This window comes from Miscanthus floridulus, chromosome 5 (genome assembly GCF_019320115.1).
Source record: "Miscanthus floridulus cultivar M001 chromosome 5, ASM1932011v1, whole genome shotgun sequence".
Lineage (NCBI taxonomy): Eukaryota > Viridiplantae > Streptophyta > Magnoliopsida > Poales > Poaceae > Miscanthus > Miscanthus floridulus.
Window position 1 is genome coordinate 18,862,168 of NC_089584.1, and position 24,859 is coordinate 18,887,026.

General features: G+C 47.6%; 1 protein-coding gene across 3 annotated transcripts; it reads right to left on the reverse strand.

Moving 5' to 3' along the window:
* Positions 1 to 16,582: 16,582 nt before the first annotated feature.
* On the reverse strand, positions 16,583 to 19,462 carry LOC136451681 (reticulon-like protein B9). 3 transcript variants are annotated; one of them, XR_010758624.1, is made up of 6 exons: positions 19,323 to 19,462; positions 19,002 to 19,182; positions 18,617 to 18,758; positions 18,415 to 18,484; positions 18,048 to 18,264; positions 16,645 to 16,758 (listed from the first exon to the last, which is right to left on the reverse strand). XR_010758624.1 is itself a non-coding variant. In XM_066452368.1 (5 exons), the coding sequence occupies exons 1-5, from the start codon at positions 19,414 to 19,416 to the stop codon at positions 16,685 to 16,687; spliced, it is 561 nt and encodes a 186-aa protein (XP_066308465.1). In that variant the 5' UTR covers positions 19,417 to 19,462; the 3' UTR covers positions 16,583 to 16,684. The 3 variants fall into 3 exon arrangements, 2 of the variants coding, with proteins under 2 accessions (XP_066308465.1, XP_066308464.1); XM_066452368.1 differs by lacking the exon at positions 18,048 to 18,264 and having other exon boundaries at positions 16,583 to 16,758; XM_066452367.1 differs by lacking the exon at positions 16,645 to 16,758 and having other exon boundaries at positions 17,974 to 18,264.
* Between the last annotated feature and the right edge of the window lie 5,397 nt (positions 19,463 to 24,859).

A 24,859-nucleotide genomic window follows, 5' to 3' on the forward strand; every position in this document is an offset into this window, starting at 1 on the left:
GTCACCTGCAACAGGGGGAATAAAACCCTGAGTACTCAATTGTACTCAGCAAGACTTACCCGATAGAAGGAAAAAAAGACTCCAAGGATATGCAAGGCTATCTGGCTTGTGGGTTATTGCATTTGCTAGAAGCATTACTAAGCGTGCATCCTTATATTCAATTTTTATTAATAGCCGCATTGGTTCATTAACTAACCATTCTATGTAAGCACCTGTGCTACTTTCAAGCAGGTGATAAGCAATCAGATTTCCTTTTACCATCTTTCATCTTCAGTTCTTACTATGATGCTAAACCACAGACAAGCCGTATCGGATTTCCCGGTGATTCGCGAATCAATGTGCCCAGCTGAGTGCCCCGAAAACACACGCCCTGCCTGTACCCCAGGCACAAGCAAGACTAACCCATCACTCTCCTGTCCTGGGTGTCCAGGTCTCCATCCAAACTTGGACTCCAAGCCCCCACTCCTGAGTCCTAGACTCCGTGTGGTGCAAGGACTCCACCATCCCCGCCTCCAATCAGTCAGTCTAGAAAGAGCTAGATCCACGATAAGAGAGCAACAAGTCTTCCCTACGCCCATACCCAAGTATGCGCTCGGGACAATAAATCTGTGACTTGCCTAGAGCCATATGCAATGACCGGTCCTTAATCGACACTGACAGGGAAAACAGTGTAACCAAGCAATGCCCCGAGTACACGGCGACCAACCTCTTACACTCACCAATACCCAAACCATATCCCTGCCCAGTCACCATTTTTCCTTTCCACCATTTATATTTTCCAAGTGATAATAAGACAGTAATATATTTCTTATCTCTCACGAGTGATAGGCAATCACTCGACTTCTACCGGAGTCCTGTAGCATAGCATTCTACATGATCCTATCATACTAGTAAGACTCATAGGATAAAGATATATATGCAAGTGGGTTTCATTCAACTCCTTAAACTTAATGCACAAATATAATTTAAACTACAGAAAATTAGGGGTTATGCACCGGGGCTTGTCTGGGTAAGAGATATTAACAAGTTAGTATCAGCTTCTTCAGATCATCCACATCATCTGAACAGGAAGCCCATTGCATCATCTCCTGGAGAGAATACCATTACACCATCTTTGGATTCCCAATCATCCTTCGATCGATCCGTTAATCCATCATCGTACCTATATGATACGCATGCGATGCAATGCAAAGATGTAATTAATCAACTGCAATCGTGACTCGTAAAATACGACGTACGCCTCTCGAGTTAACGGGCTAGTTCTAACGATGACCATACTTAGGCTACATATACACATTGTCGGATAAGGCGTTATTTCCCAACAATAATTTTAGTTATATAAACCAAGGTGTTTCTTTATTTTATTCTATCGATTTAATCATTATTTGAAATAAGACAACATTATCTATTTAGCAAACTAATTATTCTGGAGCTATAAAAATTATAGTGAGTACCTAATATTGCTAGGAGCCTACTATACAAATTTTAGATTCAACAACATTACCAACTTATCATGAAAATTCCTACAAGTTTATATTTTATAATATTAAGTACCTTAAATTAATTATATAGCTTTCAAGAATATTATCAAACTATGTGAACAAAATATACTAACAGGTAGATCATGATTTTAGAGACTTAATAAAATTGGTTTGACATTTTTATAATTTTTCTACACTTTACTTTCAATTTTTGAAAAGTACTAAATTAACAAAACCGAACAACGCACAAGACCAGGCCTGGACGGCCAACTTGGACCACAGGCGCGTGGTGGCCCAGCAGCCCGAAACGGCCGGTCCACGTGGACGCGGCTGCGCGTGCAGCGGCGTGGACGGCCCAGGTGGGGGCGCGGCCAGCAGCCCAGGCGTGGCAAAGCCGGGCCGACCCAACGCGCGGCGAAGATAGGCGAATGGCCCAAGCGGCGCGGTGGCCCAAGCACGGGCGTGTAGCCTAGGGATGCACAGTGTGCACGGCCAGCGACCCACGGTGCGCACGGCATAGGCTGGCCCAAGCAGGGACGCGGTTGGTGGCCTAGTAAGCTGGCTCACACAACCAGGGTAGGGCGGCGGCTGCATTTAAGCGTTGAGACCCCCGCGTTTTCCTCAAATCAACCCTAGGTCCCAAGTACTGTTCAAATGAGTCATGTATTTTGCAAAAATAACCCTATATAATTCTTTTGCTTGGACTCTTACCCTTCTACCCACCTCTTCATCTTCCATGAACAGAGCACCAGCGGAGTACCGACCAGCAGCGGCAATGGAGGCAGTGCACAGGGCAGCGGGGACCATGGTGTGGCCTGGCGGATGCGGCGAACCGGTGAGGCATTGCGGCTGCGGTCCAGCACGGGCTCACGGGCGGTACTCCAGGCATGGTCGGCTGCAGCATGGCCTAGGCAGTGACTATGGGAGTACCGGCAACAGCGGCTCCGGAGGGGCACAGGAGGAGCCATGCACGAACGCCGTTGAGCTGTAGTGTGGTGCAGCGGCTGACTCGGCAGCAGGAGCGGCCGATCATGGCCGTGGGGTTGCAGTGGAGTGGCACGTGCTCGCGGTGATGGTGGCTACGGGGCAACGCGGCATGGTCCACAGTTGTGTCGGCGGCCAAGCTGCATGGCATGGGACGCGGCAGTGGGGGCTCACACGCTCGCGCACGGTGGCATGGGTGAACTGGCTCAGCAGCGGGGCGCTTCGGAGCACGGCGTAGAGGTGAGACGCATGAGGCTCCATTGAACTACAACATGCAAAGACAACGAGGGCACGTCTGGTCCAGTGCGGCAACGGACGCTGACGAGAAGGGCGAGCAGGAGCGGTGCGTGCGCATACGGAGGAGCAGGGAGAGCAACACTATAGGTCCCACGCGCGGTGCGATGTTGGCACGGACACCGGGGCAAAGCACATCAGCCTAGGTGGAGGGGGCACTAGGGAGAGGCGGTGCCATGGGCAGAGCAGTGGGGGAGGTCGGCATCGGCGGATGTAGCCATGGCGGGGTCGCTGTGGCCTTGCGCGCGCGAGGAGGGGAAAAGGGATGGGGTGTGTGGGTGTTGTGGGAAGGGCGCCGGCGGCAGACGGCACAGTCAGGCAGATGCTCATGTGGGTAGCAGGGTGCGGAGGCTAGCGAGATAGCTTGACGTGCGGAGCTGAGACGCCTCCTCACGGCTCCAGAACAATAAAGGGAAAGGAGAAAGAGGACATGAGCGTACGAGGCAACAGCGCCAGTAGGCTACGGCTTGGAAAATCAATTGAAGACAGAGACAGACAGAGCAGAGAAGGACAAGGAGGATTTGGCCTGGCCCAAGGTGGCCGGCAGAGCGTGTCGGTTGGCATGGATAGCTCTAAAGAGGTGCGCCTACGCCGGTCAACTGCAACAGCGATGCGACCGGCAATGCGACGACGTTGAGAACAGGCGAGGTAGGCCAGTCAAGTAGCAAGGATAAGTTCCACGGTGGCCGAAGTGGTCTGGTCTACTCGGTAAGGTCATGCCGGCGAAATTGACACAAGCTGAGGCGGAAGCAGGACTACGTGCACCCCTGAATTTCGGATAAGACGATAGCGAGCGAGGGAAACGTCGTAGGCGCGCTAGAGCATGGACGCGGGGACAGGTTAGGACAGCGCGGCGTGGCCGCCAGAGCAACATAGCGCGACGCGAACGAATTGGATAGTTTTTAAATTCTAACTTCGATTTTTGAGCCATCATACATATATGTATACTATTAAATAACTTTTACTTACCAAAATAAAAGTTGCATTTTTCTCAATTAAACTTGCGCTCCCGATTTATTCAAGTACTCAACACAAACTATATTTTATTTTGTTTATAGTTTTAATCCGATTAACTTCCACCAACAATTATTTCACGCAAAAGTTCATACTTCGCACTAACCCATAGAGCCAAAAATATTTAAGCGCTATTTAATTACTTTGCTCAATATCGTTTGCTAAAAATGGCATTTTAAACATAAACTCAATATTTAAATTTTAAAATCTGAGAAACTTATTTAGGAAATTTTACTTAGGCCTAAATCGTGATGCTAAACAAGCTCGTAACACCAGGGGTGTTACAGGTTACCAAGCAACAGTGAACGAATCTGTGGGGGTACGACCCCGAATACCCACGGCAGACCACATGGGCTGCGCCCCCAAGGGCGGCCCAACCCACAAGATGAAGCCTTGCAGGGCACGATTCTACTCGGTGCCTTCCGCAAGACATGGGGAAGATATCCTGAAGATGCTACGAGATCTGTTAGGATACGTGTGATCCCATGATTCTTGTAATCTATTATTACTTTCCGGTTATCTATCAGATCTAACCGACTTGTAACCCTGTCTCCCAGACTATATAAGGTAGGGAGGGACCCCCTCCAAAATCACGGCATATCATACGATAGGTAATACAAACCAATAGACTATAGGAGTAGGGTATTACGTCATACTGATGGCCTGAACCTGTCTAACTCATGTGTCTCTGTTGTCTTCTTGTTCTTGATCTCACGCTCCTCTACCAATCAATCTACCTTCGTGTGATACCCCTCGGAGGACTGTCGACGATATTCTATCGACAGTTGGCGCGCCAGGTAGGGGTGTGTGTGCTGTTTCCTTGTCGAACAAGATGGCTTTATCCATAGGCTCTTCGTACCTTTCGTAGCTCGGCCAGATCTTCACGGTTAGATCCATCTCAAGGGTCATCAACGCTGATGGAGTCAGAGAGCTCCTTGAGCCGGTGCAGATCGGTTATGCGCCTACCACCCCCACACCTGCAACTGCAGATCCGATCTCGGAGTCAATTCCGAGGTCTCCTTCATCAACAACTCGTCACCCGCTTCCTCGCTACCAGAGGAGGCGGATCAACAATGATGATATGATTGAATCCATCGATCGGGTCAGACTAAAGCTCGTCGATTGTCTCTCCACCATCGAATCGGCTCTAGACACTCTGGTTCAGTGCTGACCACCCTTCGATCTAGATCTATCAGAGGCTGCTCGGGAAACCACAGGGGCTACGACCCTACCCTTTGGGTTCACCAACGCCGCCGTCGCTTACCAACATGCCCTAACGGGCAAGCTCGCCAACCAGGTGGACTGCGCCCAACTACTCACTGACCTGGTCGCCGTCTAGCTTCCGCCAGCCATCAACATGCTACACTTAGGCCGAAGCCCCAGGGTGCCCCTCTAGACAATCTTGGAAGAAACTCTGGGCTTCGAGTCTCAGGGCTCTACGAAGACCCTCACCGAAACCTTCTCCGAGCAACTCCTCCTTCCACCCTTCCGGGGTGGTGCGATCTTCAACGTCAGCATCGATAGCCCTCCTTGGAATGGTGAAACCGAGGAGGAGCGCATTGCTCGGGAGAACCAGAACATCAACCGCGCGCAGCGGCAAGAAAACAAGGTTGCCATTGCAAGGGCCGAGGCTGCTCGGAATAATTGGCTTGATTCTCAAGGAAGACCGCTCCTGCTCCACCGCGACCTCGACAAAGAATTTCTCCATGTTGACGGCCATGATGTCTTCAAGACTCCAAGAGCTAATTTGGCAGTAGTCACCAATGAGCTCGCTCATTTCCCTCAAATGCCTGAGCTCGCCCAGATCGCCGCCATGCATAAAGCGACTCACTGTCAGGTCAATGAGATTCACGAGGATTAGAGACCTCATGCTCTACGAGCATGATTCACCGATCAGCTACGTCGAGATCTAATCACCACCCAGTCAAAGCCATTTCACCGACCAGTCACTACCTCTCTAGGGGGAGCCGGGGGCCATCGTGCCGAACACCATCGCCAACATGACCAGGAGGTCGAACAGGACACTCGAGTACACCTTAGCAACCTCCAGGATGCGCGATGGCGTATCGAGCAACATCGCTTCGGTCATCATGAAGACGAAGTGCATCGCTGCCAGGAGTACGTGTAGGAGTACGACAACCCGGACTCAGCTCTCGAGTCTATCCCTAACCGCAACGCTGTAGACGACGGTGTCAACAACCCTAAGGGGCCTCTAGCTTTCACAAGGGCACTCTAAACACTTCGGTGGCCCCGTGGTTTTAAGATCACTGGGGTCAAGCCCTATGAGGAAAGAATGAACCCGACATAGTGGTTGCAGGCTTACACCACTGCTATCCGCGCCGCCAGAGGAGACACCACTGTCATGGCAAATTATCTCCCCGTCATGCTCACGCCACCCGCCATGAGCTGGTTTACTAGCCTTATGCTAGACTCCATCAGATCCTGGGAAGAGCTAAAGAAAGTATTCACCAACAACTACATGGCCACGTATACTCGACCCAGCACCAAGCATGATCTTAGCCGCATCAACCAAAAGCAATCCGAGCTCCTCCACAGCTAAATCCGATGTTTCTCTGAGATGAGGAATTCTATTCCCAACATTACGGAAGCTGAGGTCATCACTGCCTTTATTCAAGGACTCCACCATCGAGAGCTCCGCTCCAAGTTCAACCAAAAGCCACCCACCAGCATCGGTGAGATGATAACTATGGCCAATCAGTACGCCAATGCCAAGGAAGCCGAGGTGCGCTTCAACGAGGATACAGGCACTCATCACCAGTCTCACCGCTATGATGACCGCCCCGACGACCAGCGCCACCGCGATCGCCACCTCGATGACCGTAGCTACCATCGTGATAGCGGCCGTGATTAGACAGGAGGACACAGGCCTGGCCAAAATCACTGCCGGTGGCTAGAACACATCGTCGCCGTCGTTAGTCAACCTCGCGCCAAGTGCAACTATGACAAATAGTACCAAAAGATCCTCGATGGCCCGTGTCCTCTTCACAAGAATGCCAAACACAAGATGAAGGACTGCATTGGTTTGGCTAAGGAGTTCTAGGACAAGAGGCTCGATGACGATGCCAACGAGGGAGCTGGAGGTCGCTGACCACCTAGGGGCAACAACAATGCATTTTAGGACCATGATAAGGTGGTTGCCACCATCTTCAGGGGTCTCGCCTCTACTGAGAGTAGAAGAGAGCGGAAGCTCTCCGTGTGACAGGTGCTCTCCATTACTACAGAAGACGCCATCGCTAACCCCATCTATCACCCATGTTCTGAGGTCCCCATCACATTCAGTAGGGCCAACTAGTGGGTGGATATTCCTTACATAGGGTGTTTTCCCCTTGTCCTCGATGCAACCGTACAGAAGGTGCTCTTCAAAAAAGTGCTCATCGACGGTGGGAGCGCTCTGAATCTCCTCTTCGCTAGAGCCCTAGAAGAGCTGGGCCTCGGTTTGTCAGATCACACGCCTTCCGACTCCACCTTTTGGGGTGTGGTGCTAGGTAGGGCCTCTAAACCGCTTGGAGAGATTACCCTACCAGTACAGTTCAGCATGGCAAGCAACTACCGCGTCAAGCATATCAACTTCTACGTCGCTGACTTTGACACCACCTACCATGCCATACTTGGTCGGCTAGCTCTGGCCAAGTTCATGGCTGTACCACACTACGCATATCTGGTGATGAAGATGCCTTCACCTGCAAGAGTCCTGGCTCTATGGGCCAACCTCTCCATTGCCTACGCCTATGAGATAGAGAGTCTCGCTCTTGCTGGAGCTTCCTCGCGCCTCCACCAAGTCTAGATGGCTAGCGTGGTCGCCGAAGCCAGGACAGTGCCCACCGATGACATGGAGATCCTAGAGCTGGAGCTTCCTCATGCCTCCACCAAGTCCAAGGAAGTCAAGGAGGTTGGCCTCAGCCTCGTTGACATCTCTAAGACCATGAAGATTGGGGCTCACCTTGACCCCAAATAGGAAAGTGTGCTCATCTCCTTCCTATGTGCCAACGCCAATGTGTTTGCTTGGAAACCTGTAGACATGCCGGGGGTACTATGAGAGAAGATCGAGCACTCCTTGAGTGTCTCGCGGACCGCCAAACCGATCAAGCAGAAACTCCACCGATTTGCGCCAGACAAGGAGGCTTTAGGGTAGAAATAAAATGCCTCTTAGCTGTCAGATTTATAAAAGAAGTGTATCATCTAGATTGGTTAGCAAACCCTGTTCTCGTTCAAAAAAATAAAGAATGGAGAATGTGTGTTGATTATACTGATCTTAACAAACACTGCCCTAAAGACCCCTTCGGCCTACCTCGGATAGACGAGGTTGTAGACTCCACCGCCGGCTGTGAACTGCTCTCCTTCCTTGACTGCTACTCCAGCTATCATTAGATCTCCCTCAAGGAAGAAGACCAGATCAAGACGTCGTTCATTATGCCTTTTGGTGCATACTGCTACACAACTATGTCCTTTGGACTCAAGAACGCTGGGGCTACCTATCAAAGGGCCATCCAGGTGTGCCTCGACCAACAGATCAGCCGTAATGTCAAAGCCTACATAGATGATGTGGTCTTCAAGGCCAAGACCACCAACAACCTTATCACTGACCTCGAAGAAACTTTCGCCAACCTGAACAAGTACCGATGGAAGTTAAACCCTTCAAAGTGTGTCTTTGGAGTTCCATCCGGTATACTGCTGGGCTACATCGTCAGTGCTCGAGGTATCGAACCTAACCCTGACAAGGTCTCCACCATCACCAATATGAAATGGCCGACATGCGTCAAGGATATACAGAAGCTTACAAGCTACATGGCTGCTTTAAGTCGCATCATTTCACGCCTCGGCAAAAAAGGGCTACCTTTCTTCAAGCTCCTCAAGGCCTCCGAGCGTTTTTCCTAGTCGGAGGAGGCAGACTCAACTTTTGAGCAGCTCAAGGTGTTCTTAACAAAGCCACCGATCATGACGGCACCACGTCCAGATGAAACTCTGCTAATATACATCGCCGCTACTTCTCACGTCATCAACACAGCTATTGTCGTTGAATGCGAGGAAGCCAGGCATGCTTATAAAGTGCAACATCTGGTTTACTTCATCAGCGAGGTACTTAATGAGCCCAAAACTCATTATCCTCAAGTACAAAAACTGTTATACGCCATTCTTATTACGTCACGCAAACTCCGACACTACTTCGAATACTATAAGATCACCGTGGTCACTAAGTTCCCTCTGGGGGACATTCTCCACAACAAAGAGGCCAATGGCCACATCATTAAGTGGGCTGTTGAGCTCGGCACCTACTCCATCAAATTTAGAAGCAGACCTACCATCAAGTCATAGGTGCTTGCTGACTTCGTTGCTGAATGGACCGAGATCCAAGAGTCCATTGCTGCTACTTGCCCCGAGCACTAGGTGATGTACTTCGATGGCGCCCTTAACATCAATGGTGCCAGTGTGGGCATTCTGTTCATTACGCCGACCAAGGATAAGCTATGTTATGTTCTTCAGATACACTTTCCGGCCTCCAACAATGCCGCGGAATACGAAGCATGTCTCCATGGTCTCCGGATAGCCATCGAGCTCGGCGTCAAATGCCTCATGGTGTATGGGGACTCCGTGCTGGTTATCAACCAGCTCAACAAAGACTGGTCCTATTCTAGTGAGAAGATGGACGCTTACTGCGCTGAAATTAGGAAGCTTGAAGGGAAGTTCTACGGTATCGAGTACCTTCATGTGGTATGAGACCAAAATCAGCCTGCTGACCAGCTCTCAAAGATAGGTTCTTCTCGTGCTGCGGTTCTGCTGGGGGTCTTTGTTCAAGATCTCTTGGTGCCATCCATTAAAGAAGAAAAGGAAGTCGAAGTGGTTCCCCCTATCGAGCAGTTGGTACTTGTGGTACCTTCGCCGATCGCCGATTGGAGGGAGCAGTTCATCAAGTACCTCACCAGCAACAAAGTACCCACCGAGAAGATCGAAACTGAATGTCTAATTCACCGAAGTAAGCATTATGTGCTGGTAGACGGCAACTTAATGAGGAAAAGTGCCAAGGAAGGGATATTGCAGAAATACATCACCTAAGAGGAAGGGGTAAAACTACTCGAAATTCACTCTGGTTCCTACGACAATCACGTGGCCTCGAGAAACCTGGTCGGCAAAGCTTTCTGAGCTGGTTTTTATTGGCCCACGACCATCTTCGATGCCGAAGATCTCGTCCGGCGCTGCGAAGGATGTCAATTTTTTGCCAAGCAAATACACGTACTAGCTCAAGAACTGTAGACCATCCCAACTTCCTAGCCTTTCGCATGCTAGGGACTAGACATGATCAGGCCTTTCAAGCCAGCGCCAGGCGGTTTCTGGTATGTATACGTCGCCATCGACAAGTTCTCTAAGTGGATTGAGTACAAACCGCTCGTCTCGGCTACCGTGAAGAAAGCAGTTGAACTCTTTGAAGAAATCATACACAGATTTAGTATCCCGAACAGCATCATCACCGACTTCAGAACTACATTTACTGGCCATCACTTTTGGGACTTCTACGAAGACCGATGCATCTCCGTTAAATACGTCTCCATTGCCCATCCTAGAGCTAATGGCCAGGTCGAACGGGTGAATGGCATGATCCTTGGTGCCCTTAAAAAGAGGCTATATCAAAAAGAAGAAAGGCATCTGGGTAGATGGCTCAAAGAACTACCAGCCATGGTTTGGGGACTGCGCACTCAAGCTAGTCGCAGCACCGGTGTGTCTCCATATTTTTTGGTTTATGGCTCAGAGGCCGTACTTCCAGCAGATATTTTTTGGTTCCAGGCGCAGCATTAACCTTGATCTGTTTCATCACACCGGTAAGGGCAGTCTCTAGTCTCCTGAATTCCTTGGTGGTGTCCTCCTCTTCGACAATTACTATGTTGTCACCGCGCTTTTGGAGGATCCAGACTGATTGGGGCCAAGGTTTGTCACGCACGATCTCCTCCACCTCGTCCTCCTCTGTTTCAGCCGAGGGCACCACCTAGGGGCTTGGTGGTCGGATAGCGGGTCCGACCTTGCCCTCCGTAGCATCAGGGAGTGCCGTCTGCTCCTTCGACGCCAAAAGCTTTTCTACTCTAGATTCTACCATTGCCGAGGGTGCTATCGCCGACTCATTTGCCATTGTAGATAGCAGTTCGCTGCCGCCAAGTCCACCAGGGGCAGCAATTGGCTCCCCCACGTGCCGCCGAGCACTTGGGGACTCCAGGATGGGGTCTACAGGCATCTCCCCCGCTCCGGGGCTAGCTTCTGGTAGCTGCTCAGTCTGAGCGGGTGGGGCTAGATCTGTCATTCGCCTTGTACTATGTCAAATCAGTTATTCAGTCACCACAGAAGTAAAGAATACACAACAAAGTAACTTCAACACAAGGACACTTATGGTTTGGTCTGACGGTTCAATTTCTTGAACCGGCGATGCCTGCCTGAGCCTCTAGGCGCAACCACGGGGTTGACTCCCGTGCTCTATGGGGGAATTCTTGGCTCTTCCTCGGTCGACCTAGGTTCTGCTTGCTGCTCTAGGGTCCTTTTCGCCTGCTGCTCTGGGCCTGCTTCTGCTTGTTGCTCAAGGACTTCCATTGCTCACCCTGTAGGGACTTCCGTTGTCTGCTGCGCCAAAATTCCCTCCACCCGCTGCTCGGGGACTTTCCTCGTAGGCGCCTCACGGACTTCTTCGCCCACCCCAGTTTGTTCTCCTGCATGTATGCTACATGGAGGCTCTTTCATGCTCGAGGGAGGATCCATCATAATTTCATCATCGTTAGACCAATCGAACACCGTGGTCCTTCGTGTTTGATTGGTCTGATCATCACCAAGTGAGATGCCGCCTGGTTTGTAGGGAGCAGTAGCTGCTGTTTTCCTCTTCTTTGGGGTCGGCTCATCTGCCGCTAGCCTCTTCCCCTGAATTTTCTCTAATAATAGGGGAGGACTCTCCGTCCAACCAACATCTATACCTCTGGATTCTGAGGACACACCAACAGAGCTTTCTTTGGGTTGAGCCGGTGGTCGTGCGTCCACTACCGGCAGCCAATCGTTTTTCAGCACGCCCAAGAAATACACTGCCCTGTCCTATGAATGGATCTTCACATGAGTGGATCAGTCTATTGCTCAGCAATGACAAAATATATAACTTCTCAGAAAAACACAGTTGGGATATTCACCTGAGTAGGCAGATTCTTGCAGTTAAAGGGTTTTGTGTACCCTGACAATCTGAATAAGGCAAGCAGAGCGAATAGCTTGGTAGTTCACTCTTCAATGATGTTCCTGGATAGTATTTCTAGCCTCTCTCGGGTACCATCGGTCTCCCCTTTGAATTTGAAGCCTGGGTGCGCCCTCTCTTTACAGGGTTGAACGCGGCGCACTATGAAACTTGCCGCTACCAATCCGCCATTGGTCCTCACACCTTTTATTAAGCTGAGGAGTTCCTTCACTTGCTCCATATCGTCGTTACTCGGCAGCTCCGACCAACTCCGCTGGCTCTCTGGGATGTGGTCGACATTACAGCGAACCGCTGGGTGGCTTTGTTTTATGTAGAACCACTTATCGTTCCACCCCTTCAGTGACGTGTTAAGCGGCACGATAAGGTATTCGCTTGCCATTCCATCCCACAGCTGAAGGTACACCCCACCGACCACCTTGGAACCAGCGCCGCCTCTCTTCTTCAGCTAGAATAGGTGACGGAAGAGATTGAAGTGGGGTAGGATTCTGAGGTATGCCTCACAGAAATGGATGAAGATTGAAATGTGCAAAATGGTATTGGGGTGGAGGTCTCACAGAGTAACCACCTAGAGCTCCAACAGATCCCTTAGAAATGGATGAATTGGAAAGCCTAACCCGTGCCAGAAATAGTCCTCGAATACCACTGCTTCATCAGTATGGGTGTTGGGAAGGACTCACCGAGGGCTGGCCGCCATCCGGCGGTAGCACGGTCAGGGAGAACGCTGGCTTCCACCAATCTGTTTAGCTCCGCTTCTCCTATTCGCCATGGCACCCACTCCTCGTCGCGTTGGGCCATGGCGCCCGTCTTCTTGGGACTAGTCTTCTTTGATTTTGTAGCTCCCTTCTTCGGCGCCATCTCCCAGATCTGGTTAGGGTTTAGCGTCGGAGGCAAATGTGGTTGCGGATTTGGCGATGCGAGAGATGAGGAGGAAGATGAAGTGGAAGAGGTGGGTACGGGGTATGCGGTGGCACTGTTATAAAGCACTTTCCCCACCCTTTTGCATTCAAGGGTTTTTTGGGAACCATTCCCGCTTTCTGTGCCGCTCCGATTTCTCCGATGAGGCATATGGGTCGTTACCTGGGCTTCTGCACAACCATAGCCCATGTCGCCCATTTATCGCTGCTATCAGTTGCTACTCACCAAATAATCGCCGACTTCTCCACCATTTATTGAGGCTCAATAACCATTACTGTACAGCCGTTACTCCGATTTTTTCTCCAAGGCTGGATTTCTCCGATATCGCCGCTTGTAGCTCAGGGACTGGCTGCTTGCTCGGCTGGTCATTCATTATTTCTATGTTTCTGACCCTGGCACCACATGATTATGTCATCTACTATTAGGCTCGGGGACTAAGTGGGCACACTTCACCTTGCGATGAACGTGTTTTATCTCGTTTTGGGGCTACGCTCAGGGACTGGCTGTCTGCTCGGCTGGTTTATTATTATTATTATTATTATTACTACTTCGGATCTTGGCACCACATGACTATGTCATTTACTATCAGGCTCGAGGACTAAGTGGGCACACTTCACCTTGCGGTGAATGTGCTTGTTTTTTCTTGATGACTCCGTGCCTCTTGAAGCTAATGAAGATTATCTCCTTTTCTCATGGTCGAACTCTAAGTGGGCACACTTGGTCTACTGCGAAGAAATTTTCAATTATGGACTTGAGCTCCTTACACCCTTATGGCAAGCCATACTTGGAATATGTTGTTCAGCTATGGTTCATGCTGCTCGGCGATGGCGCACGCAGCTCGGCAACTGCTCACAACTGCTCGGTGACTCATCGCGGTGGTTGGACCATGAGTTGGACTACTCGGCTTTGGTTCACACTTGCTTGAACAAGCTCAAGATGGCATTGCATAATGGGTACAAGGCACTCAGGGACTAGCTGTGGGGGTACAACCCTGGATACCCATGGCAGACCACATGGGCTGCGCCCCCAGGGACATGGGGAAGATACCCTGGATACTCCTCAGCATTTTCTTTTGTTGTAGTACCAATGTCTAGAGGGTCGTCTAGAGGGAGAGGAAAGGGGAAGGAAACTACCATTAGGTGGGAGGGTCCTCTTGGTCCCGATTTCTTTGAGGAAGCTCTTTAAGAGAGGTTCCCAGTTAAGAGCAAAAGTGATTTCACCAAAGAGACACCACTAAGAGGATACGATGAACAGAAAGAAGAGTGGCCAAAATGCATGCATGGTGAGGACTGCCTAGTGCAGATGTTCACCGAGGGAATAGATGGAGGTCGTCGTTTCTTCAAATGCCCGTGAGCATGGGTAATTGCTATTACTATTTATTTCTTCAATATATTTCTCTTGTATATAACTTACACGACATACTTATTGTAGTCTTCCTTGGCTAAAGAAAATTATGGGTTCAGTAGGTGGGTCGATCCTCGACCTATTTATCCGCATGCGGAGTACATCTACTACCTACATGACCATATCTTCGATCTAGAAAGGGAAGTTAGCAGCGGTTACAAGGATGATGGATAGGACAACATCAATAATGGTGTCGATTCATAGGAGGCACTCTGCAATGATCCATATTGCACCTGCCCTAACCACAAGAACAAGGGACCTCCCTCGTCACCCCTGCCACCACCACCAACAACAATGGGAGGCTACTATGGAGAAGGTGCAACACAATTTGCTATGTGGCCACACTACTAGGATGATTTTATCTTTTTCACATACCACATCTATGTGTTTGTTGTTTGGTTTAATTACCTAAGGCATGTTAGGTTTAGTCGAAGAAAACTCTGTACCCAGGTTCGGTACATATTCTCACATGCCATTTCATGTGTTTCGTGTGTTGAATTATGTTAGGTTTTATTTGCAGCACGTGTTTACATTTCAATACGTCCGTAACATTAAGCGGAATATCGAGACCATAAATAATGAAAACAACCACATAATGAAAAGTTCAATACTATGCCACATTAAACAACATAATAATACTAGAAGTACGTGCTGACAGTACACATAGGGCCAAAAGCACTTTCAAATCCTCAGTCTGAAACATACTGAGTAAGCAACTCATCATCCGAGTACCAGTCCTCTACTACAACCCTGTTGTCGTGGCTAGGCTCACCTGCGTTGCTTTGACCTACTTGTCGCATGTAGTAAGTGGCCTCCGCTTTATCTGCGGCCGCTACGGCCTGAGTGAAGAATGCGTCGTCATCCTCCTCCGCCTGCAAGCCCGCCTCTGCTAGAGCGATGAGCTCACTCAATCTGCTAGTATTGTCCTCAGCCTCCTGTGCCTGCAAGCCTATCTCTGCTAGAGCAATGAGCTCACTCAGTCTGCCAGTGTCGTTCTCATCCTCGTCCTCCTCATCAGACAACACAATCGGTGATTGAACGGTGCGACCAACTCGCGATCTATGCTCATCTAACTTCTTCTCCTCATACCTTGCACGAGCCAGCTCTGTGGCATGTTCCTCGCTGCAACCAATCCCTTCATGTATGAAATGCAATCAGTTAGCAACGTGATTATATTACATTTAAAATCAGGCAATGAAAAAAATGCTTTCAAGCACTTACTGACACATAATGCAACAACATGTTGGTTCAAGACCTGCATCTGTACTCTTGTCTCCTCCTCTAACGTCATCCGTCTCTCCAATCTCCATTTGTTAAGCCCAACATCGATCGGGTTACAAATACCGCGTTGTCTAGCAAACTCACGCATCTTTTCTTTATGATATTTAACGAATAGGTTGACGTAGTCAGGTCCATATCCCCTCTTTCGTGTAATTACTTGCCTCTTCATCAGTTCATCCAAGAACTTAGCTTGACCATTATAACATTCCCATCTGCATTTCCTAGTGCTCTGTTCAAACAGAAAATTCTATCATATATGTCTTAGCAAAAGAAACAAAATATGATTTCATGTTTACCACAAAAATAACCAACCTCATCATACTCAACCATATGGCCAGAATAATGGCCTACTCCAAGTTCCGAAAGAACTTGACCATAGTTGGATTTAACACCATATTCGCACATGACAGGAGGTGCTTTGTAAATTTCCCTTTCTTTCTTCTTTTCTTTAACTTTTCGCAGGTTTTCTGGCCATTGGTTCTTAGGACCAAACAACCACTCCTTGAAACGACACTTCGCCATTGAAAACACCTAAATAAGTAGACATTAGTATATGAACACATATAGCTTAATATTTCAACACATACACTTTGCACTTACTTCATGCTTATTTAGACACACAAACTCCAACATATTCTCAGGGTTTATCACAGCTCAATCTCCACAATCGCACAGAGGAGGTTCCTCGAGTCGTCTAACTGTGGCTAGGTGCTTCTCCTTAGCCGTCATTGGCGGAGGGTTAGGGGGGTGGAACCCACCACTTGAAGTGCTCACGTGGATGTCTCCCTCTAAACCAATCGTCGAAAAGGAGGTACCTAGAATCAAACTTGCCTGCACCGTCAATCCACTGAAAGAAAAAACATATCTCATGGTCCTACACAACGAGATTCCAACATAATATTAGTAGCATACTTACACAAATAAAGAAAAAGGATAGTGGAAACAATTTCTTACATTAAAACGACTGCATGTGTAGAAGCAACGCGCCGCAGTGTCCGGATGTTTCGATTCAAAAACATGGGCCGGGAAACCACAGTCACAGCTAGGGACAGGGAGGTCGGGAGGGACGGGGGCATCTTTGCTAGACTCGTCGGGGTATAATTCTCAAGGACGATCCCGTTTTCGTCAAAACTCCTCCCGAAACATTTCTTGCATCTAACAAAACAGATGTAATTTAACAAACATAAATCAAAACATCACAAATAAATATCAATGAGAACCATAACTACAATACAACCAATTTCGTTCTAAGAACCCAAAGCAGTTAACATTAAACCATAAACCTAGGGTTTTCCATTTGATGCACAACAATAAACCCATAACATAACTACATGCGCCTAGGTTTGCTAGCTTTTTCACGCCTTGACATCATCCTACGATTGTATAATACATATATTGATGGATACAATGAAACCCCAAGTGATGATGATTATTACGTTAAAAAATCCGACCAATACATAACGAATCGATGCGAAAAAAATTAGGAGGGGAGCGAGGATATCTTGCTCTCGAAGATCTACAGATCAAATCAAAGTTTTCAAGGTCCAATATGCCGATTCGTGAGGTAGGGTGAAGTGGGGAGAGAAAAAACCCGAGAGGGAGGAGAAAAAAGAGGAAGAACGCTCGGGCAGGAAGGTTGGCCGGGGTTGAATGGCAGGGAGCTCGACGCCAGTCACTCTGGCGCCGAGCTCGGCGCCAAGATCTACGGCGCCTCTGGAGCCGAGCTCACTGCCATGTCATCTACCGTGCCCAGGAGCTCGGCGCCAGAACGCTGGCGCCGAGACGTGTTAGCTCGACGCCAGCACCAATAGCGCCGAGCTAAGGGTCCATTTTCTGAATTCTTTCCACCAGAGATCTATTTGTGATAAACTTAAAAAAAGACTAAAATGTAAAAAAAATTGGTCAGGTTCGCGTGGCAATGAGATGATCCCTAAGCCTCGCCTAGCCACAGCCACTAGCCAGCCAGGGCAACCAGGCATTTCTGCCGGGGCAGGAGAACAAAAGAGAGCAGAGAAACATGGCACAGGCACTCAGGCAGGCTGGTTCCCTGAGGCGCACGGAACGCCATGCTTTTATGATCCGGTTGGCGTGCGCGCGTCGGCGTCGCTGTCCTCCGGTTCGCCACCGATCGAGACCCCGTGGAGGTGGAGCCCAGTCATGTGTGTTTGCTGTCGGTGTCGGGAACGGGCAATACCATCTGTCGCCGGCCCGGATGACCCTGACTGTCATGGCCTGGCACGGACAGATCAGGCTGTAGCATGCCCAGCGATTAATAAGCATCCACTTCCAGGCCATGTTCTGATGAACCTGTCAGCAGCTTTTGAGATTTCACCTGAATTTGAGGCCTTAATAACGAACGGGTAACCCCAATCCTCTGGGACCTTCATGCGTAATGCGTTCTTAATCCACTTGTACATGCAGGATGCAGTATAGTTACACCATACCCCAGTATGTTATGTACTCGGTCAGTCGTGATCTCCTCTCCTCGGCTATCTAATCACTTGGCTGCAGCGCCTGTGCCTCTCGGGATCTTCCTGAGAACGCCCGAGTCCATGTCGGCGAAGTGGGTCCGCAGGTCGTGCACGCCTCTGGCCACCAGGTGGTCCACCTCGCTCTCGTACCGCTCGTACAGCGCAGGCAGCGTCATCGTGCCCAGCACCACTGCAGAGGCCAGAGGCAGGCAGCAAATTAAAAGACAGCGTCCGCCACGAGCCCTTTTTTTTTGGGCTCAAATGAATGATGCTGCGAATTTCGCCTTCTGATGAAACTTGTACTACTGAAAACGCATGGCTCAGTTGAGCAGGTTGTTACCGAGGTAGAGGAGCGTCAGGGAGCTGAAGCAGTCCGCGATCACCGACGCCATGTACAGTGAGAGCACCGTCTGTTGAGTTGAACGCACGGGCAGATGGAGGATCAGATGCATATTTTTTATCTTCTTTTATACTAGTGCTGTTTGGTAGGAAAAGGAGGAGATGGAATGGGCAGCAGGTTGGTCAGTTAGTGGCGCGCACACCAGGATGAACATCTTGATGTCCTTGCCGCAAGCGACGTCGTGCAGCTTCTCCACCAACCTGGTCAGCCTGCGGTGCACGTCTTGGACCGCTTGCCTGCTCGCCCTCTCCGACACCAGGGTATCAGGGATTCTGGGAACCGGCCTGCATGTAAACAACATCTCACGATTATTACCGTCAGTGTTCCTTTCTCAGCCTCACATCCCATTTGGGCTCGTTTTGATATTTAACGGGCTTAGTCTCGGCCTCACGTTGTGTGGGCTTTCATGCTACTAGTATGAACATAGATGGGCCGAACAATTGGGCATTGCAAGAATTCCTCTCAAACTAAAAGAAAAAATTGGGCTCCGAAGAAAAAAAAGTTGGAAGGCTGCTTTGCTTGCTTACAGGTTGAAGAAGGTAGAAGCGTTGGTCCATATGAAGAAGACGAGCATGCCGATCATGGCGACGTAGCAGACCACCGTGAGGAGATGGTACTCCGCCACCTCGAACAGGCCCCACGCCGCCGTCGCCGCGGCGAGGATGGACGCCGACACCTTCCTGTCCCTCCACAGGATGATGTCCGCGGCTGTGCAGTGCACCCACGGATTATATTATTAACCAAAACGAAAGGCTTTCAGTTGGGCGAACCGGTCGCATTGCACGACCGAGCTCGTATATAACAGTAAATCCATGCATGGTTTCAGATCGATCGCAAGAACGAGTCACCTCTGCGTCCACCGAGGGCAGCGTGGAGCGTCCTTTCCCTGCCGAAGAGCTTGGGTGCCCTGCTGTAGTGTCCGTTCATTGCTGCTGTTGCCATTTTCGGTTTCAACGATTCTTCTGTGTGTCGAGGAGGTCACCCATGCAGTGCAGCTCAGGATGCCAAGTTCTTATAGCCGCGGCGGCGGTCATAAGGCTCCTGCAGGTTGGGTGATCCACACGGCGTCCGGTGCCGGGGAAAGCAAAGCATAGCTTTGGCTCATGGATTTTCCTTTCGGTGATGATACTTTATTTGTCGTGCGAGTGGCTTTTGGAACTGGGATCCGATCCAATCCTTGCTATCCCCGGATTGGGCAGCTTGAAGCTATTTACTCAATTTTTCGTTTCATGCATGGACGGGACATGCCTTACTTCCGCTGAATTCTGAAAGATGGCTCTTTTCAGTAATTCAGTTATTATAGGATAATAATGGGAGCCCTCCTTCCGTTTTGACACATAATTAAGTGAGTAATTTTTGCAGCAGGTCTAGCAAGCAAATCAAAGCTAGATCTTTTAGACTTTCAACTAGCCATATATTATTTGGAGGTTGTTTACATTATGACCAACTTGATTCTTTTCTCAAGGAAAAAAGATACCTCGGAATCTAGCTTGTACGCACATGTGAACTTGTGAAGAAGATTCCATACGCCACGGAGTTAAGGGCCCGTTTAGATCCAATTTTTTTTTTTTGATTTTGGCTACTATAGCACTTTCGTTTGTATTTGACAATTAGTGTCTAATTATGGACTAATTAGGTTCAAAAGTTTGTCTCACGATTTCTCACTCAACTGTGTAATTAGTTTTTTTTTTCTACATTTAGTACTCCATATGCCGCAAGATTCGATGTGACGGGTACTGCACAAAATTTTTTGGAATCTAAACAGGCCCTAATAAACGTCTTAAACACTACAACAAAGGGAGTGAGAGAAAACAGAAGAAAGAATGGTTGTGGTTGTGCTCAAATCAGACTGCTTGGATGGTATCGCCAGTAAGTTGGAGGAAATTCAGTGTATGCCAGAAAAGATTTCTGGTCAAATTCACAGTGCCTGCAAGAAGGGCACGTATTTGTTAGGAAACAGAGTATCTCTGAAATGTAGATTAAGGGGTAAACATCTTACTTAGATGTAGAAATTGGTTCCTCTACTTCGCCATGGCGCAGTTGCGCCGGCAGCCGCGTAGACGTAGGTGTCCGTGGGAGCGTCGGCGCGGTGGAGTTCAGCGTAGTGGTGACGATGCAGAGGCAACGGGTACGTGAGGTGTGCGGTCCGGTGGTGACGGGTGAAGTCAGTGGGTTTTCCCGTCTCTGGCAAGCACTCTCTTTAGATCGGGTTAGGTTTAACTATTGGTGGGTTCACGACGGCTACTCGGTCAACCTCGTAGTTAGAGCTCTGATCCCCACCTCTCTTTATAGTGCTGTGCGACAGGGGCCCAACAACCATATTAGGGCTAGACGCCCCCGATCAGGGCATAGATCCAAGGGCCGGCCTATTGGTGGAGATCAACTAATATTCTCCCCCTTGATCTCACTACCATTTTTTAAATTTCATATCATTTACTTTTATTCATTCAATTACAGATTAGCGCATAGAGTATGTTTCATCGTCACGGTCAATTGCCGATAGATTTAACAACTACAACACACCACTCTGTTCTGAAATAGGTACCTTAACTTTGGGCCTTCTTTTGTCCAGGAATTATAGAACTTTCCCTTAAAACCCATGCCGGCTACATGTCTCTGAACACTGTTGGGTGGTAAGCCTTTTTTGTAAGTGGATCCGCGAGCATTCTTTTTCGGTACTTATATGCTCAAAGAATTATGATATAATCCGGACTTTATCTTTCACAATATAATACTTTATGCCAATGGTTTGCCAGCACCACTTAACTTATTGTTGTGTGAGCATATTGTACTGCCGGATTATTATCGCAGTATAACTTAAGTGGTCTATAGATGTCGTTAATCATCTTCAAACCGGATATGAACTTTAGCCAGTTCACCTGCCACGTTGCCTCATAACACGCTACAAACTCGGCATACAATGTGACGATGTTATTTGTAGTGACAGTTTGCTTTGAGCTTTTCCATAAAATAGCTCCCCCTACGAGAGTGAATACATATCTGGATTTTCTATCATCTCCCGCATAATCAAAATATGAATATCCCACTATATAGAGTGAATCTGATCTTCTATACATTATCACGAGGCTTTTCGTTCCTTACAAATAATGCAAGACTTTCTTTATTAATTTTCAGTGTTCTATTCCAGGATTGCTCTGGAATCTGCCAAGTAACTCGGTAACAAATACCAAGTCAGGGCGCGTACATACTTGAGCATATTGCAAGCTTCCGACAGCTGAAGCATATGAAACCGTTTTCATTTGATCGATCTCATACTGATTCCCGGGGCATTGAAAATCTCCATATCTGTCGCCCTTGACTATAGGAGCAGGTGAGGGACTACATTTGTGCATATTGAATTTCTTTAAGATCTTTTCTATGTATGCCTTTTGTGACAGTCCTAATACCCCTTTACTTCTATCTTATTGAATCTCGATCTTTAGAACGAATGAAGCTTCACCAAAATCTTTCTTATCAAATTTTGAGGACAAAAACTTTTTTGTCTCCAGTAGTAGACTGACATCACTACTAGCAAGTAAGATATCATCCACATACAGGACAAGGAAGATAAACTTCCCATTCTTAAATTTTGCAGACATAATTGTCCTCAACATTATCTTTAGACCCAAAATTCCTTATTGTCTGATTAAACTTCAAGTACCACTATCTTGAAGCTTGTTTTAATCTATAAATGGATTTCTTTAGGCGGCATCCCATTCGTTCTTTTTCTTCCATGACAAAAACCTTTCGGTCTGTGCCATGTAAATATTTTTCTCCAAGTCCCCGTTGAGAAATGTCGTCTTTACATCCATCTGATGTAATTCTAAATCATAATGTGCCACTAATGCCATTATAATTATGAAGAAATCCTTACATAAGACTGAAGAAAAGGTCTTCATTATAATCAATGCCTTCTCTTTACGTAAAGCCTTTTGCACAAGTCACGTCTTTATATCTCTCTATGTTCCCTTGAGAGTCAAGTTTTGTTTGTTAAGCCCATTTACAGCCTACTATTTTGGCTCCTTTAGAAATTATTTCCACGGTTCCAAACTTTATTGGCATTCATATATTTTCATTTCACTCTCCATGGCCTCAAGCCACTTTGATGAATGATCATTTCTCATGGTTTTCTTCAAATGAGGTGGGATCATCCTCCAGTTTAAAATTCCTCAGTGTTGCATACTGTCATAGTCAGCAGGAATAGCTGATTTTCTAACTCTTTGAGACCTTGTAGGGGCTCCCACATTTGGCACAGGATCTTCTGTTTGAGGCTTGTGTACTTCCTCCTCATGTGTGGCAATATGGTTCTACAGGATCCTAAAGAAAAGGTTCCTCGTCGTCGTTCATTGTTGCCATAGGCGGAATAACAACAGGTGCTGGCATCACAGTATCTTGCACTATCGGTTGCAGCGGACAGGCGGAGATAGTGAGAAAAATGGCTCATTGAATCATTGGAGGTGGGCGCATACACCCGCTTCTCTTCAAGGCAATTTCTCGAGCTACCATGCTCCCCCTAATTATTTCATCCTCTAGAAAGACAGCGTGTCTTGTTTTTACAAACTTTGTATGTTTGTCTGGACAGTAGAAACGAAAAACCTTTTAAAACTTTTTCTGGATAGCCAATAAATGGCACGTACTATTTTGGGATCTAGCTTCCCCAATATTTAGGCTCTAAATACTTTAGCTTTCAGCAGAACCCCCCCCACACATAAGTGGTTTAGTGAGGGTACTCTTCCTGTCCATAACTCATACGGTATTTTGGGCACCGATTTACTTGGTACTCTATTGAGAATATGAATGACGGTTTTTAACGTCATCCACAGGCTCAACGGTAAGGTGGAGTAACTTATCATATTGCGCACCATATCCATCAGAGTACGATTGCGTCTTTCAGCTACTCCATTCTGCTGAGGTTCGGGGTGTAGAATACTGGGCTACTATGCCATTCTCCTGTTAAGAACCCTTGCCAAAAGGCCAGGAACTTGACCATTTGGGGTATGGGTCCGACCATAGTACTCCCCCCCCACGGTCAGACTTGACTATCTTAATCTTTAAATTATGTTGGTTTTCAACTCCTGCCTTAAATATCTTACAATTTATCCAATCTTCTGTTCTTTCTTGATTGGATAAATGTAGCCATAACGGGAGAGTAATCATCTTTGTGAATGTTATGAATTGAATTATAACCATCCACACTCTTAACAGGAAATAGACCACTAGATGTCTGTGTGCAATAATACTGTAAAATTCCTACGCTTCGTATTAACATCTTTCTTAATTTTCTTTACATACTTTCCTTTTATACCTTCTCTGCATTGTTCTAATTCTGAGAACTCTAATGGAGAAAGAATATCACTTCTTAACTAGTTATTCTATTCTCCTCCTCAAAATATGGCCTAAACGACAGTGCCATAATTTCGATGACGCATCATGAGCTCTCTTTTGTTTTCTTTACATCGCAGACGAGGATACATTCCATTGTCACACGCAACGTTTCATCATCGCAGACAACTCACATCATCACGTGAGTGATAACAAATAGTATGTGCTCTCTATGCCACCATTTCTAGAGTACCTCTCTACACCAGCTGATTTATCAGCTGGGTAGCATATGCCTTTGAAGAGCCAGTGAACTAACTCTTTATTCTACCAAGGTACTCAGTGACCGTGTTATAATCTAGGATTGAGCCCACAATTGCAGGCTCGGTCGTATTCTTTATCACAGCCAAATATTTCTTGTTGGCAGTGACCCACTTCCTGTGCTCAAGGTCATAAGACATCTTTTGTGATTCAAAATCTCTCTTTAGTCAAGATCATAGGTCATAGGACATCCTGTGCATCAGCCTCATTTGTCTCTCTCACCGGTGCCACAGGCTTCAGTGGGACACGGTGAGGTGACTACCCGGTCACCTCAGTCAAGATGAGGCCAGGTCAATCTTTTTTTCCACTCCGTGTAGTTGTCCACCTTTGAGAGTGGGAGATCTCTTTGATACAACCCATCAATTTGTAACCGCCTTAAAGCACAATTCATATAGAGTGAGAACATAAATAGTAAACAACAATTTATGCTATTTTGATTGCAACGTTGGTCAAATTAAAACATACAACTGTTCTTATACACTAATTCTACATCATCGTTGGGCAGAAATAGAATTAATGCATATAAAATCATTAAAAATTATGATATTATTATTAACAACGTTGGTCAAAAATAACAACATCCATAATCATGTCAAAATCTCTTTTTCTCCCAATAAAATATCCGTTGGTTCAAAATAACTGGAGAATAATAATTTCGTAGCAGCGGAAACATGAAAAAAATTCATATCTATTTTCCCCCCAGAAGCATTATTTTAAACTTTTCTCAAAATATTCTCTGAAAATT

Excerpts from the sequence above, each read along its gene's own strand:
- LOC136451681 (XM_066452367.1), bottom strand. The coding sequence starts at position 19,416 with ATGGCAACAGCAGCAATGAACGGACACTACAGCAGGGCACCCAAGCTC. Across the intron at positions 18,759-19,001 it reads GCTTCTACCTTCTTCAACCT|GCCGGTTCCCAGAATCCCTG; the intron begins GTAAGCAAGCAA and ends GTTTACATGCAG. Across the intron at positions 18,265-18,414 it reads CCTGACGCTCCTCTACCTCG|TGGTGCTGGGCACGATGACG; the intron begins GTAACAACCTGC and ends TGGCCTCTGCAG.